Source organism: Mesitornis unicolor, unplaced genomic scaffold, assembly GCF_000695765.1.
Source record: "Mesitornis unicolor isolate BGI_N332 unplaced genomic scaffold, ASM69576v1 scaffold12855, whole genome shotgun sequence".
Lineage (NCBI taxonomy): Eukaryota > Metazoa > Chordata > Aves > Mesitornithiformes > Mesitornithidae > Mesitornis > Mesitornis unicolor.
In genome coordinates, this window is record NW_010184903.1 from 27552 (window position 1) to 48159 (window position 20608).

At 42.9% G+C, this 20608-nt stretch overlaps 1 protein-coding gene across 1 annotated transcript in view; it reads right to left on the minus strand.

Annotated features, from left to right (window-relative positions):
- Positions 1 to 1717: 1717 nt before the first annotated feature.
- RUNX2 (runt-related transcription factor 2) overlaps positions 1718 to 20608 on the minus strand; it is a gene marked incomplete at its 5' end in the record, with an annotated part of 36285 nt that continues 17394 nt past the window's right edge. The window contains one exon of the mRNA XM_010184652.1: positions 1718 to 2196. Coding sequence (XP_010182954.1) covers positions 1718 to 2196 — 479 coding nt within the window. The remainder of the gene's footprint in view (positions 2197 to 20608) is intronic.

The following is a 20608-nucleotide window of genomic DNA, read 5'->3' on the forward strand; positions in this document are numbered from 1 at the left end:
GCTGAAATTGCAAGGGGAGAGGGGAAAAAGTTTCACCAATTCTCCCTCAATCCCATTTCTGAGAAATTTAACATTTCATTACTTTTAAAGTACAGGCTTTGAAACTGCTTTGATTTTTCTTTGGGAATAAAAAAAACCCAAAACCCTGTCAAAATTCAAATCATGCTGTCAAAACAGAACATTTTAAATATTAATATTTTTGAAATTTGAAGTTCTGAGAAAAATCCTGGGAGAAGAAGAAATCAGGGGAAGGGTGGAAAATATTTCATCCTTCCTACCATTTTCCAGTGTCTCCACAACTACTGATTAAAAGGCAAGACTGTGTTGAAGGCAACCAGACAGCTAATAAAAATATTTTAAACACAATATTTCCTTCATAAGTTATATAAAAAGATCCTACATCCAAAGTCATTTGATGTGGATGCATTTGGGTTGGGTTTGTCACTTTTAAGTCACATTGTAAACTGGTTCACACTGGAACTGCTTTTCAGAGTTGGGTAAAAGTTTGAGGTTTACACCATTGCAGAAATGTAATAATTAAAAAAAACAAACAAACCACTTTTAGAGACCGAAGTCAATATATCATTACATCAAGAAACGTTTAAAGGGTCCAAATGTCATTAAATAATTATAAATATTCTTTTAAAGTTATATGATGATTCACATCAACAGCAAACAGCCTCAAATTTTACACATTTATAATTTAAAAAAAAAAATAAAAAAGAACATAGTCGAACACAAATACTATGTATATCATTTTGGCTCTAGTAATATATATTGCCATTTTCATATTTTGCATAAGTAATAACATTTTACTTTTTGCTTTTAAAGGTTTTGGTTGTGATTTTTGGTTTTTTTGGCTAATCGAAGGCAAAATGAACGGACACAAAAGCAAAAAGGAAACCCCAGGGTTGTCTAGCCTAACTTGAAGACTCGTTAAGTACCCAAACAAAGAAACCGAAAAAAGCAATGAACACAGAGAAGTTCCAACTGTTATCTGCAGCAAGGCTCGGACAGAGTTTTTTGGGACAGCTATTTTCATCTGAATGTATCATGGCAATATGGAAGCAACTCGATCTTTGCTTTCCTTTTTATGTGCACCAATACAAGCCAGTTGAATTGCACTATGGGTGTGAAGAGGGTCCCATACGTTGTATGATTGCAACTGTATCTGGAGTTCATGGTTAGTTTTTTTTATTACTATTTAGTTAAAAATAAAAGGGAATGCAGCCTTTGCCTTGCATCACCATGTTTCTCCTGATAGCCGGGGAGTCCGTTCTCTCCTCATTGGCAAAAAAACTCACTGGTTATTACAACACACTAGACCAAAAAAAAAAAAAAAAAAAAAAAAAAAAAAAAAAAAGAAAGAAAAAAAAAGGCAAAAAAAAAGGCAGGGGTGATTTTGTGTGTGTGTGAAAAGTACATTTTAAATATAAAACAAGGTAAAATGGTTCCAAGAAAAAAAAATATGTGCTTTGATCCACATAGTCTGAAACATGGGTCGTGTGTTGGTAACTCTTGTGTTATTTATGGCCATTATCATCCCATCTACACAGTTGCACATACATGTAAAATCTACTATTTTTGTTTTGTTTTGTTTTGTTTTTTAAAAAAAACCACAAAAAACAGGCACTTCGTAGTTAGTCGACCGTTTGTTTGGTTTTTTGTTTGGTTTTTTTTTTGGCTCGCAGAGGTCGGGCCGGCTACAGAAGAAATCTCAGTACGGCCTCCAAACGGACTCATCCATTCTGCCACTAGAATTCAGGACGGTTGGGGAGCTGCTGTGGCTGCCATCCGCCTCCACACCATCACTCTGGTTGGGCAAGTTAGGGTTTAACAGCGTGCTGCCGTTGGACGTGGTGGTGCACGGAGGAAGCATCCTGGAGGGGGAGCGGTCCCCTCCCGGCACCATGGGGAACTGGTATGATCCTGACGAAGTGCCATAGTAGAGATATGGAGTGCTGCTGGTCTGGAAAGGTCCACTTTGGTTTTGGGAAGAGCCAGGGTAGGGTGGTGGTAGGTAGGTGTGGTAGTGAGTGGTTGCGGACATACCCAGTGACATGCCTGAGGTGACTGGCGGTGTATAGGTAAAGGTGGCTGGATAGTGCATTCGTGGGTTGGAGAAGCGGCTCTCAGTGAGGGATGAAATGCTTGTGAACTGCCTGGGATCTGAAAATGGGCCCAGCTCTGAAGCACCTAAAAAATTATAACAAAAGATGGGGGAAAACAATTCTGTAAATACCATTTTTTGTATCATGTGATGATAGATTTTTAATTTTCTATGAAAACCCACTTCTTTTGGCCCCCAAGAGAACAGCAGATCACATCAAATAATACATTGCAAGGAACAGAGTCATACACCTGTCTTCTACAAGCGCTGGGCCATACTCATCCCTGGTCTAACTCCACCGATGCCAATGGAGGGAGCAGCATTGCCAACCTGAAGCGTTCAAAAGTCACAAGTCAGGCCGGGGGAAAAAGAAAAATCTCAAAATCAGAAGTTTGAGAAGGAGCCAAAAAATGAAAGGTGGATTTGGAGTTGATTTGCCTTCTGGTTTCTGAGCTTTGAGGGTTCTCTGGGTTTTTGTTATAGCCTCTCATGAAACTCAGGTCTGGTTGAACATGAAAGCTGAGATTCCCCCCTCAGCACATCCCGTTGGGAGCTGGGGTTTCAAGAAAAGCAGAAATTACAGTGCAACTTGTAGTAAAACTACAAGAGTTGGCAACACTAAGCTAGTTGCACCACTGACACCAGGGGAATTACACCAGGGGTGACTAAACCCCACTTCTTGCCTTAAATCGATTTATTTAGGTGAGGATCTGCTCAGCTACTTCTTACAGACAAAAAGTATTATTTGCTGCACCCAAAGGATGGGCAAAGCTACTGAGCTGATAGCAAAGATGCAAATTTTACTTTTCAGTGGAGTCAATGGAAAATTACAAGACCAACACTCTTCTTGCCATTGAAAGAAGCTGTTTTTCTATGTAGTCTGTGCAGTCTGGTTGAAAAAGAGACCACACAGTTTATGGCTACTGTGAGCGTCTGGATGGTAACGCTGTGAATTGGAGTCTAACGCAAAACAGGGATGGGTAAACTCATTTTGCCTAATTTCTAATCCCACATCAAACGCCCAAAGTTTCGGAGCAGAAATGGAAAGCAAACGTTAGTAGCTGGGTGATCTGCTTCAGAGACTGTGGGATGGACAGGAGTAGAAGAAAAAGATGGTGAAAGCTCACCCCAAGAGCCAAAAAAGTGGAAGACAGAAAGGGTGTGGGAAAAGGGACAGGCAGAAATATGAAAAGTCCAATGAAGTACAGTACAGGAGGAGGCAAATGCATCAGCCAGTGTGCTGCAGATACATATATACAAATTTATAGAGAGCTGGAAAGACTGGGGTATAAATGAAGTGGGAAAATAATGAAATCAATGAACTCTCCCTGCGTTTCCCAGCTGACAACTCTACAGCTTTACAGAGCTCTAGATCCAAGGGTTCACCAATTTCTCTGCCAATCTACTGAAACCGATTTACCCAAAAGGAAAATACGGCATCTTCTAGATGCCCAACTGAGGTGCTAAATGCTGAAATGCCCTGTGTATCCTCAATGTAAGATGCAGCAATACTTTCCTTGCAGATAAGCTTTGCATCAGACCTGTTGACATTGCTGTGTAGAAGGAAGGTCCCTCCAGCCCTTCTGCTCTTGGCCCCCTGTAGCACCCACAATGGTGATTACTACCAAAACGTGCAGATTCAATGCACCCTGTCACCCTGTGTGGCACATTTTGTGATTCAGATCTCTATCCTCTTCTACCAGCTTATTTAACCTACGCCTTCAATGTAGTATCAGGCACTATGTAGAAGCGGCATTGGGGTAAAGCTCAGGCACGGCTTGGGCTCAGGCTGGAGGACCTGGGCCACAGCCAGCTGAGCATCCAACTCGCACAGCTTGAAACCTGGCGATTATAATCCACCGTCTCAAAATATATTGAGTACAGAGCTTTAAACGGGCAGTAAAAGCCCATTTTTAACTCTGCTGACAATGTGATTACTATTATCTTTATCTGGAACCGAATCAGTGACCTCCGGGTGAATGGGTCTGTCTCCATCATCAACCCCTCCAACCGCAGCACTGTGGAATGTAATATAACTTGTACCTTTACAGCAAACACTCTACTACTTGATGCAACTTCTTTCGTTCCCAACTGCAAACAATAGCCAGAGGCGATACCACCCAGATTCAAAGCTGTAATTTTGGAACACTATCCTGTATATTGTGAACAGGTCTGATACATATCTGGAAATATAAGGCTAGAACATAATTTCCCCAGCTGCTCAAAATACTGAGTTTCAATCTGCTACCACTTATACTATTATTTTATTATTATTATTATTGTTATTGCAACTCTCCCAACATGAACAGAGTTGCTCGTAGTTTACCCTGACAGAAGCTAAACAAGACTTTTATAATCAAAGGTAGGACTGGTATGAGTGTAAGGGTGTAGAACAACATCGGCATTCTTTATTTCTTTTGCAACCAATATGTTTTTTTTTTTTAATCACAAACTATCCACACAGTTTTACACATTTAAAAGTCATCTCTCGTTCAGGGATATATCCAGATATTATCTGTATGGGTGCTGCCAAGAGATCATGTTTGTGACAAATGACTGGGAATCTGCACACCACACAAAGACATTTCTAATGTGGGGCTACAGACCTCCTTACATACCCTAGTAAATCCACACTTGTTTGTTTTTACTGTTGCTTGTAAAGCACAATCCTATTTACCCAAAGGCCAAGTAACCATAACCCTTTCTTATCTCACTTATGGCTGTGTCTGCACAGCTCCTGCACACTCACTTCTCCAACCCAAAATCCCTTTTGCTGCTCCCCTAACCCCTTGCAGTTGACTGCGATCTGCCCTCAGCCGTCTGTGTCTCCATTGTATAAAGATACTTTCGGAGATCATTAAAAATTCTGTTCTAAAGTCTCTTTAATTAGTCTAGAAACTTTTAAAGTCAACTCTAAAGCAGCATCTGGCCATCCTCACTGCTATGCAATCTCACTGGTGCGTTTTCACCTTCCTCCTCCTCCTCCTCTCTCTGTGCTACCTCTTTGTCTTAAAGTTGATTTTGGTTCTAACTTGCAAACACCAGCTGCATGCTCATTTATAGACGTTTAGCTCTTTGCTGGACTGGGAAGATAAATAGCTCTTCTGGCTATGGCACCCATCTTTGTATCTCTAGTTGCACACAAATAGCGATGCTGATCAGCAATGTAGCGACATGACAGTGCAAGTAAATAATTTATTTATTCCTTTCCCCAGCAGGATTAAAGATTTATGCTAATTTCTCCTCCGTCAGAGCAAGAAAACAATTTGCATCTGTGAATTCCCACTCGTGATAGCTTGTATTAAATGGGTGAAGCACAGATCCTCCGCCCTACATCGTGGCCACAAAATTGCGAAACCACACTTCTGTAAAGAGAGGAGACTTATTTCTGTGCCACCAGAAAGAGAAACATGGCAACAAGCACAATAACGGATCTTCTTTCTGTATGCAGCCTGATCAGCTCACCGTGCTTGACAATAAAAATAAATATCTTTTAAAAATCACTTTTACATCTGAAGGAGCCGAGGTTGAACTGTTTTCAGATCTTCCAAGCTGATCTTCCCTAACGTAACCTGGCACTCAAGTTTCCTGAGAGCTATACATTTAGAATAGAAAAGTGGTAATGTTAATATGCCAATATATATGCTAACATCCTAGATTCGAGAATACTGCTCCAGTGTGTTTCATATTTAGAATAAGAACAATTAGAATTCCATGTGGTTTCACTTATTTTGATGCAGAAGCCTCATTAAAAACCCTAGACTTGGGCATTTGCCAGCAGCCGACTAAAATGGTTTTGCATTCGCGCTTGAAAACCCATTTTACCTGTTGCAGCTTTGCAGCTCTACCGTTTGCAGCTGAACCCATACCGTGGTCATTTCTCTTTTTTTGGTTTACAGATGCCAGCTAATGCCAGTTAATGTTCCTTTCTCAATTAATAAGCTGAGCTTGTGGTTTGCAGAAAATAAGGCAACAAATTTCTGCCAGGTTTACAGCACTTTGGCCAATCGCTTCCAATTATTAAAGACCATAATGTGATAGATTAACTCCTTGTGGGTATAGCAAGCTGACATCTACTTTAAAGGGTTACAGGATAATTTTATGACTTACAAATATTGCAATTTGCTTTGTCATTTTCTGCTCTAAAGTCACTACCAAAAAAAAAAGGTCTTGTTGGTTTATTGCATGTGTCTGATAGGGAAATTTCCAGCAGATCAAGTCAATACATAATCACTGGATGCAAGAAAACAGAGTGGTGCTGTATTCAGAAGTCACTGAATAGTCTGTCTCAAGGAAATTCATCTACATATAGTTAAATATATTTACCAGTAGCTAAATGAGTAACTTGTGTTTTGGGGAACTTCAGTGTTAAGATATTCACTGAAGCATATACTATATTTTGTAGTTTTTTGTTCAGTAGTTCAATTCAGGCTGGGACATAGCACTAACTGATCTATTAAAATTGTTTTTTTCATTCCCTAACATCTATGTCTATGAATTGTATGTGCAGCTTGGATTACTTACAGCTGATAATATCGCCTCGTATGAAGTATGCCACACACTTCACATGATGAGACCATTTTCAGTCTCTTACAGTGTTGCCAAACTTTAAACATTCTGGCTGAAATTGTCCATGCTGGGCGTCTGTCTCAGGCTAAATGATGATTTATGCATTTATTTGTTTTTAAAATTTCAGCTGAAACTCTTCTGCTGGGAAAAATATATTGTTTGACTAATCTTAAACTCTGAGGAGCCTTCCTTTGAAAAGCTGTACCAGTTCCATGCTTTGAAGTCAGGACTTGAACTTTGGAAAAGGAGTGGCTTTTGTGTGAGAGCCGTTGTCGTGAAAATCCAGCCAAATATGAACAAATCATGAGCATTCTGACTAAAAATGGGCAGAAGAGTCTGTGCCCCTACAAAGACACTTGTCCAGAGACTGGAATTAAAACCAGGAGTCCCAAGTCCCAGCATTTTCTAAAGTCTCAGTAAATACTGATGAAACACAGGGACATCCAGATGCATCCCCATGCCAGTCCTCATGGAGGATGGTCCATCCATGGCTCCATTCACGGGAATGGCAAAAGCCTGTATAAAAGGAGCTTTTTGATGGTCCACGCGGATATTTGTAGGATATTGCAGAGAAAAACTTGGGAAGGCAGGGTTACTTGGGGTTTGCTTTTTTTAGAAGGCTGAGAAACTATAAACACAACTGGAGACAAACAAAAGGAGATTATTAAGGACACCACGTGAAGAGCGAGGAAGTTAGGAAATACCAGGTGATTCAGGTTACACACTACGATGCAGCCTTCAAGTGCAGGAGAAGGAGAATTCCTTTTACACAAACACTCCTGCAGGCAGCACACAACTCGACCTCCTCTGGAGATAAATCAGTGTTGAGGAATATATCTGTATTATCCCTCCAAATCCACCGCTGGCAGAAATGAGAAGGGGTGAAGTGAACAAGACCAGGGAGACCCTATAGTTTTCCCAAGCAAACTGGATTTTATAGGTGTTTCTGCCACACGGGTCCTATGTGACTCAGTTGAAATCTCTCCAAATCACATTTTTATTTCTCTCATTTTCTGTGCCCAGCAAAGATGTTGGCTTCTGATGTGCATGTGTGCTAAATATTCACAGCTGCCACCGAAGCCAGCAGAATCACGGGCCTGAACATAAGGCTAAAGACAGAAAAAAATCATGCTGTAGGTGACACGCAGAAGGTGCACTGAATTGAACAACACCTTCAAGTCAGTCTCAGTTTCTATTTTAAAGCAAATTCTTTCTTTCTTGGGAATACTGCACTGCAATGAACTGTGTACAAATGCTACGGCAGAGTTATTAGAGCAAAGTCCATCAAGAAATTAAGAATTCCTTCTTCAGAGCAGAATTTAATGCTCTGCAATAAGCAAGGCCTGGGGAAATGCAAAGAACAAGAAGAAAACAAAATATTGAAGAGGTGCCTATTAAGTTAGCACTGTCCATCCTGTGCACTGAATGAGACAGGAATCCTGTGGGAAAAGTATCATGTGATCCTGTAATTAAAATCTGTAACATAATGCATAAGCAGAATGAGGCTGATTTAAAGTTGCACAGGCAAAGCAAGCGCTGAGATTTCCCAATTTCTGAGCATTTAGTTTTGCAATCTGAAGGATTCTTTGCAATGCATTTGGATGGAGAGAAGTGATTATTTGCTGGCTGTTTTCCCCAAGCATCCTTCTGTATCAGGAGAGGAGCATTATTTCGCTCTTCATTTTGTTAAGCTCTTGTTACTCCCTCTGCTAATAAGTGTTTAGTGCATCAAATGCAGCAGCTTGATGCTTCTCCTGCCTCCTTCCAGGCAAGGCTTTGATTGTCTGGAGGTGCTGCACCACCTTCCCTCTGGATGCTGCTGCAGGATGGAGCCTGGGACGGCAACTTCTGGAGAGCCCAAACCACCTCGTCTTGTATCTGTTCCTCGCTGTAGCTGTTAGGTCCTGATCCTGCAAACTCACTCTGGTGCTCAGCTTCCTCCCAGAGCTGAGGACCCTCCTCCCGCACGTCTACCACCAAGCATGTGTCTGCACACTGCAAGGGCAAGGGTCTTAAAATAATGCAGAAATAACCCTTCTCCCTCCCTGCTTCACTTTTGGGATGAGCCTGCGTCGTCTGGATACTCACAACCATTTTTGGTAGGAAATGGTGTGTTTTCTAATGCCCTTTCCCTCCCTTTAATTCAGAAAAAGAAATCAAGAAGAGAAAAAAGCACTTTACATATTTTTTTTGCATTTTTTCCCCTGGTTACCCCAAGAGGATCTCCCTGCAAACAATAGCAGCAGAAAAGGTGTGAACGGCCCCCTACCCCCTCCTCTTCCCCTCACCTCAACAAGGTGTTAACTTCAAGGCCTAGTTGGGACCATTTAAATGGCAGCATTATTAAGCACAGCAGCCTCACAAAAGTCAGAGGGAGGAAGGAACATTTTAACCCCTTCAGAGCCTCACACATAGCCCAAAAGAACATGATTTGAGCCCATCTCTTCTTGCCATCTCTCGGCACCCCAGTTCACACAGTAAACTGCACACTTGTGCCTCCTGGTATTTAGCGAACAGGACTTTGACACCTAAAATACCACAGATTAATTTGCAGATAGATGTTTTCACTGAATTTATGGTGCAGCACCTAAGCCCTTTGCTGGGAGAAACACCCCATAAATCATGTAATTAACAGCGACCATTAAAGTACCACTCGTGCAAATAACAGAGAGTGTTTCCCAAGCAGAGCTGTTACATTAATGGCAAAATCGAGATCTCTTCGCACTCATCCAGCCCTGGCTCCATCATTACCTGCCCTGCTCCCTCAGTAGGGCTTTTCTGCTGGGTGAACTGCACTGGAATAATGTGATTTTCTTTGGGCACCTAAGTCTTGCTGGGTGACACTACATATCTAAACACAGGTGGCCACTGGCTTCACCTCAAGAAGTAGCTTATCTTAAGACAGAGGTAGCTCATCTTAAATTTAAGAATATGCATGGGTAGAAATTCCTCTGCCACATGGAAAAAAGCAACAACAAAGCCCTCCTGTAGATGGACTGTTGGGAGCAGAAATGGAGCTACGAAAAGCATCGGTCATCGCTGTCTCATTTATAAATACTGCCTCTTGCAAAGTTTCACTTATCCAGGACTCATAAACCTTTTCTAATGGGAACCACAGGAGGGGGACAAATGGTCACATTACAGAAATACGTCCTTGGCTGGCAGTTGTGACTGCCACCCTTGGATGCCCATCGACCCAATGTGATGGGGAGTCTCTGAACTTCTCGGTCTTTGCTACCTCATCTCAGTGACTGAAGTCTTGACCTGTCCCGGGTGATTCAGGTGGAAAGGAACTGTGATATATCAAAAGTCCCCTGCTTGTTTAAAGTCTCAGGCCATATACACACTACACTGGAAGCCAAAAAATAAATAACATTTCCTGGAAATAAGTCGAGCAGCTCTGCAATGCTGCATGGCACAAACACACAGGCAGGCGTGGATCGCTCTCAGTTCAGTTTTCCCCAACTTTTCCTGCCTGAATTTTAGCTGCTGCCGGTTTTCGCCAGCCCCAGCCGAAACGCATCAGAGGGAACATTTGAGGCTTTTCTTGGATAGCAACCTCAGCGGTGTTGTGTACAGCAAGGGGGTGAAACCGCAAGGCTGAGAGCTGCAACGCATGCACGGTGACCGCAAGTGTCAGTACAGTGTATAAATCCAGTGAATGGGAAGATAATATACATTGGGGCTTGCAGTCTACTTTTTTTTATTACTTTTTTTTCCTTTTTTCTGAAAAATGTGCCTCAACTATCCAGTATAAATATTTGTTTCCAATGTTGTCATGAATTGTACTTTTCCACTGCATGCTAGCAACTCAGAAATACCATCTGATCCTCGAGCAGACACAAAGAAACTATGTTTTGCAGGGGCAGGAAAGTGAGGAAAGCCCTTGGCATTGCTCTGTAATTTCACCCTTTAAACCCCTCTTTTTAAACTCCCCATCCAAATTTTTCTTTCGAATCTTGTTCAGCTAACGTGCGTCCCTCCTGAGGACAGAGGATTCCTTGCTGGTTCTTGATTAAGAGTTTTTAAGAAGCCGGGAAGGAAGATATTCTTTGAAACTGGATCTGCTGTAGGATGGGAGCCAGCACACAGGACACGGTGTCTTTCAGAGAGGGCCACACACAGTGCCACTCCAGTCATATGACTTCTCTGTCACATCCTGAAGCCATTTCCAGCTCGTGTGCGAGTTTGTACTCCCATTTAGAAGAGGATGGGATATATTGGGAACACACATATGGAAACACTTTCAGGGAATCAGTTTCCATGAAATCCATAATGAGCCAAGTGGCTTCAGATGTGGCAGCGTGCCTCAGATTAGCCAAAAAAAAAAAAAAAAAGAAAAAATAGAGGAAAAAAGAAAGAAAAAGAAAAAGGACAAATCTACCCTTTCAGCCCTTATTTCAGTTTCAAGGGAATAAAAAAAGAAAAAAAAAATTAAAACCACTAATGACTTATGGCTACCAAAACAGGGAGCCACCAAAAAATACAACGAGGGAGAGCACTCCTCCCTCCCCCAAATAGCAGTGCTGCTATCAGCGCTCCCGTGGCTCCCAGAAAGCCCTCCCGCCATCCGCCGTCGCGCCGAGCTCGTGGAGGGCTGACAGGGCTGTGGCCCTGCCTGCGCCAGCACTCGTGAGCCAGGCAGGGCGCCCGCCGTGCGATAACGCGTGCGGGTAATTAAGAGCGTTTCCAAAAACTGCAGTTGGGTGATGAACCGTTCAGTGAGGAATTCTGCCGAGAACGGCTGGATTTGGGAGGGACATCCCCTGGATGGGGTTGACTGTACTTAGGTCAGGATTTATGGTAAGGAAGATGAGTTGGGTGTTAGACAGTGATGTCAAGGGTGGAGATCATCTCCAGTTGCCAGCAGCCGAAGGTCAAAAGCAACCCCCAGCAAGCCCTCACCGATGGGTACCAGTGAGTGGAGCCGAGGAGCACACAGGTCAAGCCCTGCTGGTCCCAAACAGCACAACACAGGGCTGGAGGCCATGTCAGTCCCAGGCAGGAGGGAAGCAGCCGGCTCATCCGAGCTAGCGTGGTGCCAGAGTAATTTTTGCATGGCTGAGGAAGCGGGAAGAAGCAAGAGGCAGGAGTTCAAATGGGAAGTGAAGAGATGCTACGTGCATCTCTGTGACAGCTCGCCGCATTTTTATCACAAGAAAATAACCAGGAATTTGGCTGCTAATTGGGGCCGTACCCTACAAACCCTACTTCTCCTGACAAACAAATGTCTCCACAAATAGTCCCTCTGTTTTCAATAGGGTTATTTGCGGTAGGAGGGACCACCCAACAAGAGGGGATCAGGCCCTCCGCTCCCTCGCTCTGCTGCTCGCTTAAACCTTGCACAGCCAAATATGAACGCAAAAATCCCCACCGACTGCAAAAGCTTTTTCTCGCTACTGCTGGAAAAGCCCTGGACGCGCAGCTCTGTGGAAAGGTCTTGTGTGTTATTAATACAATGTTCTCCTCCACTTCCGCCTCCGAAACGAGGATTTGCGATTTGTTTCTCAGGCTGTTTCTTTCCACCCGAGCCTCGGCACAGCAAACTAACTGAAAACTTCTGCATCAAGGAGAAGGTCTCTTTTAAAGTTTTGCTTGGCTTTGCTTTCAAAGAGTTGTCTGTATATTTTAGAATATGTAGAATTTGCCTTTGATTTAAACCTCTCTCTTAACAATAGACAAGAGACTATTTCTCTACTGAGCGATTTAAACAAAAACAAACATATTTTGGTTATGCGGGCCTTGTTCTCAAAACGCTTTTTATTTTCCAGAGAAGATTCAAACTCTACAAGTTGTTACGCTTCCAGCCAAAAAAAACTTAAATTCACAAACGTAGATAGTCCAATTTTTTTTTTCCTGAACAATATCATACACAGAGGAAGAAAAGGCACCTCCCCAGCCCCTAGACATCCATAAAACACAAACTCCCCTCATCTAAACAATTAAGAACACACTTTTCCCCTCCAAAATAACTTCCCCCTCCAACTGACATTTTCACCCTCGGTTCCTGTCCACATCCAGGGCCACAATGTTGCATTTTTTTTCTCCTCCCTGGCATGAAGTCCCATATCCAAGAAGGATAAAACAGCCACACCTCGGCCTGCAAGAAGGCAGCCGAAAGCGGCTGCTTGTGCTGGGGGATGAGCTGCTCCAAAGGGGATGAGGGTGCTCAGCCCCTGGAGAGCTTCTGGATACTTCTGGAAATGAGAGGGGGGGTACCAGAGAGGCATTTCCATCTTAGGTTAAGGATTTTAGCAGCCGGCAAAATCACACTGTTGGAGTGAAAACAGTGGAAAATAACTCATGCAGCGACGAACAGAGATTTTCCCCTTACAGTGAGAACATAACATATTCCCTCACATAACACGCACAGCGGTAATGTCAGGCCGCGATAAAATTGTCAAACACATCAGCATGACTCAGGACCCACCGATCAAAGGAATTTCGGGAGGCTCAGGGTATGAAGGAACCCTGTGGTGAGATGCATGGGTGAACACCGAGCCGAGTCTGTCTCACGGGGCAGAGTGAGGGCAGCTCGGGGCCGTCACCACCCTCGGCATGGCAGGAGCAAGGCTGTGGCTCCCGAAAAGGCGCAGAGCAGGGCTCACCACCGTGCAATGCCAACTGTCCCGAGTCACCACGGGCCTTGGGGAGATAGAGGAGATCTTTGCAGAAAACCACCTGGCTGTTTTAGCTAAAGTTGCTGCTCTTAGATGTAAGAGTCAAAAATACCGACCAGTGCAAAGACCTACAGAGGTTTCAATCCATCCATTTAGGCATTCAATGCCCGATTTTATACCAAACTGCCATCACATTCAAAACAGACTGCTAAACACAGTTGCAAAGCTGGGCCAGAGGCACTGTATCTCTTTTTATATTCGGCATTGCACCCCTTCAACAAGAGATGATTTTCAATCTCATTTCATAAAAGCAGTGTAAAGCCTTCTGTATGGTTTTTTTCATTCATTTCAGACCCAACCTGAGTTTTTTACTAAGTTAAGGCAGACTACTGTAAGCTGAGTTTCAATCCATTATAAGCTTGTCCACACAGCATCTCCATTCATCAGCTGAGCTGAAGCTTTAACCAGCCCAGCTTTGAACACCTCCAAATAAATGCTTCTTCTCCATAGTGTAAAGTCTGAATATGGTTTTTATCCTCCCAGGAAACTGGTGATGAGACAGAGAAACAGACTTTGGTCTGTAATAGCTCACATCGTAAACATGCTTTAGGCTGTTTGCTGTATGGCAACTTCTGCTATACCACTAGCAGCTCAAATCACTATTGATGGCCGAAACTCAAAATCTAAGTTACCATGTCTCAGATAAACCACAGTAACAGTCAACCGCGTGGTCAGAGCTCATGGTAAATGTGAGATATTACAATTCTGGAACAGAGGATTAAATTAAGACTGACCGCATCACGCTTGCCATAGCCTGCAGAAATGCACACTGCTACTGAAGTCTAAGCCTGCAGTTATGTCAGGATAACCTGACTGGTCTCTGAATTTTCTTTATTTCAAAAGAGGTTTGACAGCTTCTAACCAGGTTGCTAAAAAAATAAATGCATCATGGAGACATTGCACAGGATAATTGCATACTGGCAAAACAAAAAGCAGCATGTTATTTAGAAGTTTAGAAAGGCCACTTATCCATTAAGCTGTTAAAAAGGGAAATGTGATGCATTCCTTTCTGGCTCTTGCTACTGATTTGTTTTGTGACTTTGGGCATATAATTTGATTTTCCTGGCTAAATTTTCCTTGCTATAAGATGGATATTTTAATACTTTGTATTAGCCAAGTAACAAAGGTCTGTAGCAGAGTTTGGAAAATACTGTGAAATCCTTTGCTGGATAATGTTGTAAAGCTATGAAGATTAAAGGCAAAACCCATCAGACTTCTTTTATAAGCTCTTCAACAGGTGAAGACATAGAAAAGGTGGAAGTCAGACAGAGTAAAGAGAGCTTGGCTTAAAATGAACTTTCATACACAACCCCGACATCTGAAATAAAAAGGAGGCGTACAAAGCCTGAATTATCGTCTCCGGTTGCCTTCATCTGCTTGAGAAAGCAATGGCTAAAATTGCTTTAAACTATCCACCCCTCCAGCTCATCTGCAGAGCAGACCAGCGAGAGCAGAGGCTGGCCCGGCTGAGGACCAGGCGTCGTGCTCCTGCTCTGCTGTGGCTGGGATGGTTTCCTCCATGGGCAAGCAGCCTGTCCTCAAAACAGCTCCAAACCAGTCTTGCCCACCTCTGTGGGCCAGGCAAAACTAGGAACTGGTTGGGTTTGGACTACCCTTAAACCCAGCTTCCTATCTAATTTTGGAATCTAATATGATGGCTCCTAATTAGGCTCTGGTGGTGCTTAGATCCTCCCCTGTGCTTCTTTTCACCCATTAGAAAAAACAACATGGGTTGGCTTTTAGCAGGAATCAAAATGAAAACAAAAACAAACAAAAAAAATCCCTTTAGAGGGAGATATTTGAGAGAGGAAGAGGGAAGAAAGCGGGAAGAGAGGTGCCTTTTTCCCATTGCCAGGATTCCTCTGTGGCTCCTCTGGCCATGCCAGCATCCACATCACAGCTCCCGGGGACTTCCTCTGTGGCACTTCTGCGAGACGCCTCTTCCAATGAGCCATTTCATCTCGGGCTTATGTTGCAGAGATTTCGGGTCAGCAGCCCTCCTGGTGTTTTTGAGGCACTTGCTTCCCTTCCTATTTGGTAAACCAGTCACCTCTGCAGAAAGTCTACTTTTCAGTCCTCGGCCCCTAGTCCAGCTCCCAGCCTTTGCAATCTGCACCCTAGAGGCTATCTAAATGTTTATGTCCTTTCTCATAATGATTTCTACTCTCTACCTTCCTTCTGTCAACATTGACCAACCTTACACAGCTCAAGGTCTATTCACCATGCTGTGGTGATGACTCCCACTTTATGGTCAGCAGTCTCATTCAGAAGCCCAGGGATATTTCAAATGTATTCGTAAAGCTCTCATAATTTCTCAAGCATTTATTCATATATTCTTTTATAACATTAGCTTTGACTTCCTTTTTTTATTTTCTAAAAATCTTTTAACTGCACTGAAATGACCTATTTCAATCTTAATGAAGTTTTTTGGCTGAGATTTTTCCATCTTTGGGACACGGTTTTGTTTTCAATGGCAGCAATACACACAACTATTTGGCCATGTTTAAGAGGAATGACCTGCAGATGTTTGATCCTATTTCTGCACCAAGGGGCACAGATCATATGATCTTATGAGGTCTTTGTCAGTCCTATATGACTAGGACACTACAGATCTATAAGAAATAGAAGAATTGATCTAGGGGTTCCTCTGGGGTTATTCCCACCTACCTAATGGTCAGTAGATCAACAGAAGTCTACCAACAGCTATTAAACACAGATATAAACCTCCAGCTTTGGAAACCCCTACAGCTTGGGAATATATATATTCAGGTTTTCCACTCCAGGAGAACTGAGTGACCACTTTTGGCCGTGCTGAGAAGGAGATGGGTCCTGGATGGACCGTCGATCTCATGCAGTGGAGCTGATCTGCCACACTCCTAGCTTTTCAGTGATGCTACTGACCAACACTGCTTGCTTTTTATTACAAGCTGCAATGAGCAGCTTTGTGCTTTCTTTCCTGCTGCCCCTGAAGCCTGGGAGGAGGAGAAGAGCCACATAGCTATCTCAGTATCCTTCTTCGAAAATCAACCTTGCATTACTTTCTGACCCATGCTCACCACTACCCAGCTCTAGTGCTTCAGCCACTGCTATCACCTCGCTGGCTCTCTTCATCTTCCCTAAATTCCCTCCTGTATTCTGCTGTACATCTTGTAACCAGTGTCACTGTATTCAAGAGTGCAAAATCACAGAGGACGGAGCTGCCCTTTCTGTTTTTCCCTCCTCTTCTTTAATTGCACAGACGTTAGCACAATGTGATCGGACTTCCAGACGCTACCGCAATACAAACAACATGAGGAGCCACTGCCTATCGCGTGGTCAGCGGTGATTCCAGCAAAGGCCCATTAGCTACGCACAAATACAACCATCACTTTGATCACTGAACCGCATCGCCGGCAGTAGCCAAACTTGGGTGCTCCAGCTGAAGTCAAAACCTCACGCGAAGCCTTGTCAAGGGAACTGGCAAGGGAACGGGTCTCCAGTTTGCGGAAATCTCCTTTCAATCCCACATTCAGCTTTCAACACAACACAGAACTTAACTCCAGCACAGAATTAAATACAGCAAGCTGTGTTTTTACAGATATCTATTGCTTAAAAATGATGTGCCTTATTACATTTGGTCCTGTACCTGGTGCTGCAAGCCTGTTTTCCAAGCAAGCCCATTGCACAGCCTAATTATGTGAACTAAACTATGTTGGGTACACCTTTAGCTGCTGGCTTCATAATGTTCTGCTAATTCTAGACAGTGCTTGTTTAATAGAAAAAGGCATAAAAAAGCACTGATGCCTATGGATCAGACAGTGATAGCCCAGTTAACCATTAAAAATAACAAGTGGAAACCACACATGTGGCATCACTAGAGCTTGTGTAGGGACTTTTCATCTCAGCTAAATGAAAGGAGCTTTGTGGGTACAACTGCTAATCCAAGCACACCACCTTCTACTTCTCACCGCCAGAGAAATGTGATGTTAAGAGGCAGAAAGATCGACATGAGATGCTCTACCCCTCCATTTTGCTTTCAGAATTGATCCTTGTTATAAATCCCCCCAGCTGTTTTTTTCTGCTTCTCTCAGCATGGTTGCTCCTCTTTCTCAAAATAGCCCAAGGAGGCTTTCTCCAGCTGCCTACCCTCAGCAATGCTATATTACAAAATAACAAATTATGGCAAACACTCATGGCTACCACAGGACAAGAGGTCAAGTGGGTGGTTAGAGAGATTTTTGGGAAATATGACAGGGAAGCTTGGAGGTGACATGGCCCAGAGAGGGCTGAAGGCGCAGCTCACTGACTCCTCTCCTCCTCCACAAGAACCTTTAAAACACCACAAAACCCCCTGCATTAAGTGTGTGATACCTCTTTTTCCAGAAATAAACTTCTCCATGCAATGAGAGCATTGCCTGGTCCAAATAATCCCAAGGGTTTAACACAGTTTCAACTCTGTACTTGCAAATTTGCCTGTGGAATAATGATGAACGTGGAGACCAAAGAGGCTGCTCTGGCTGGGTGTCTGCTACCCAACTCTGAGCTGCAGGCTTCTCTTTGCTTCTGACAGAGCAAATGCTAACTAAACCTGGAGGAAAAAGCCCCTGTGACAATAGCCCTGCTTCTTAAAATGAAAGGTCATGAAAGTGTATGAAAACTAGGGGAGAATGCATATCCTGCTGTCCTATTCCTGTATCTCCATCTAGGGTAATAGGTGAGGAATTGAATTCATTTTGTCAGAAAAGAATGGGAGGGACTTTACAATTGGGCAAATACAAAAGCAGAAAAAATCCTAAAGGGATTGCAGAAGCCCACAGAGTTAGTGAAAAATGCTTTCTCAGTGCTTTTTTCCAGGTGGCCTGGAAAAGTAGAGTCCCGCTAGTAATTCAACTGAAAATAACTCATTTTCAGCGGATACCATAGGAGTTTGGCTGATTAGGGAAGGGAGCCTCTGCTATTTGATAGATCATAGTGAATCCACAGCAAAGTTAAATGATGAAAATAGCTGTGCACAGTGCCCCTCCAGCCTCCTCACAAGAACACGAGTTCTGCATCTCGCAACGTCCAGTTCCCTGTGGCTTCTGCCACCTCCCTGAGACCCAGCACAGCAACCTCCTTTCTTACCCACCTCCTTATATCTGACACCACCACAGGAACCCACTCAGAAATCAAAATCAGGGCTGCAATCTGGCAGACAAAGTTATAGCAAGTTCAAATGAGTGGAAACTAAAGTTCGACAAATTCAGACTGGTAATAAGACCCACATTTCAAAAGCGCACTTAATTAGCATCTGTAACCAAAGGCTGTGGTAGATTTTGCTTCCCTGGAAATTTTTAAATGAAGACCAACTGAGTTTTCTTTTTTTTTTTTTTTCCTCTTCTCAAAGGCTATCCTTAAGGTCAAATGAGAGCTAATTTGGGGAAGTCTTACAGCTGGGCTCAAAGCAGATGTTCACATTGGCTTCACTGTATTAATAACCTATGAACCTATGTATCTTTGGGAATCTCCTTATATCAACTTATTCTTCCCTGAGCTGTATAGATGAAGCTCCACTATTGCTAAAAATCCTTGTCCTTCACAAAAACTCCTTGAACACAGAAGCAGCATTGAGCACTGCATGGGTGCAGGGTCACATTCCCCCTGAGGGGACCCTGCACGGCCCACACACCACTCTTGTGGACATGGGGAAGCTGTCCCAAATTCGGGAAGGCATCTCCTGCTTTGATCCCTTCCCTCACTCTTTTCTGAGTCAGTCTTAAAGCAAATATTAAGAGATTTCCAGATTAGCGTCCCCAGATACCCTCCCTTTATGCATATGAAACAGTTCTTTCTCTCTTAATAACATCCTTTATGAGCCACGTGAAGGTGTGCACCTTCATTTTATCTTACTCATCTCTCTCTCCTTTGCTGCCTTTCTTGCTTTCTTTTGTACAACCACAGAAAGCATAGCTCTTACCTTCTCTTTTGGTCACCAGTATCAGCCCAATATCACCAATATCAATGCTCTTTTAAATCTGACAGCCAAGCTGGCGTGACACCAGATCCTCTCCTGCTAAAGCATCCATCAAGGGGGGAGGAGATTTGGACATCTGTAAAATGGGGCCAACAAGCATTACTAAACCACTTCAAAAAGATGCTGTGAAGCTCTGCTAGGCTCTAACGCTCCCCTCATGACCAAATTCTGCATGGTCAGAATCACGAGGAAATTTCACTGAAATTCAAGGCAGCTCCAGTTATTTCTACCAGAAGCAGTTTTTGCCTCTTGAGTTTACTTTTTAGTGTAAGATTCACAAAATTGGACCTTTTAAACCATACCATTTCTGGAGAGCATAAGATACTTTTCTACCTGCCTTGTACCAAACACAGTCATGATTTAACAAGGATCAAATTCTCCCCTGCCAGCATTTTGTGGAACCATTTCATAAACTCAGCTTGGGCAATTAATCAAACCAAATTCATTACAACAAAGACTCAAGGCCACAGAGAGCTAATGGCAAAATAAGTGATCCTGATCACCCTATATGTACCAGAAAGCTTCATGTGTGGGGTTAGATTCCTTCTCCATATCAGGACACGTGGTCCCACACCAGCCAACACCGCTGGCTCCATCCTAGGTAGAAAACCAATGGCAATTCCACCAAACGAGTGGAGAAACCATCCCTTTGCACAGGGATGAAAGAAAGAGCTCAGTCCCAAATAGCTTTCCTGTCAGGAGCTTATTGGCTTTACTGGGAGCACACATTTAGGTAGTGGTTCAGGATCTGGCCCTTTGGAAGTCTGGAGTCGAGCGCCCAGTCGCTCCATTAACAGTTACCATTCTGTTTACAAAACCCAGCAGAGTCAGTAAGAATAATCATTACAAAACATGCTCAGACTGTGATTCCGGTTTAAGTTAATATAATTTTAATGAGTTCTTCAGAAAAGGCCTGGCACTTATGGAAAATTTCCTTAATTAATATCAGACCCTAAATTAGTTAAAAAAAAAAAAAGCCCTGAATATCATTTGGTCTCAAGCTGGAACTAAAGTATGTTTTGGCATCATTACTAACTGTTAGCAGCAAGTTCTGGAAACAGATGCAAATCTTGATATGTGTCCTAAATATAAAACACATTGCAAAAAAGAGTTCAGATAAAAATATATCTATACATCCACATATATTTGAGTGTGCTATTTCCTGCCTGTATCAGCAACAAATTTATTCCATTTAAAAACATTCCACTTGTTTCTTTTTGGTATTTTTTTAAACCCTTATTTCAAGAATAAAACTCT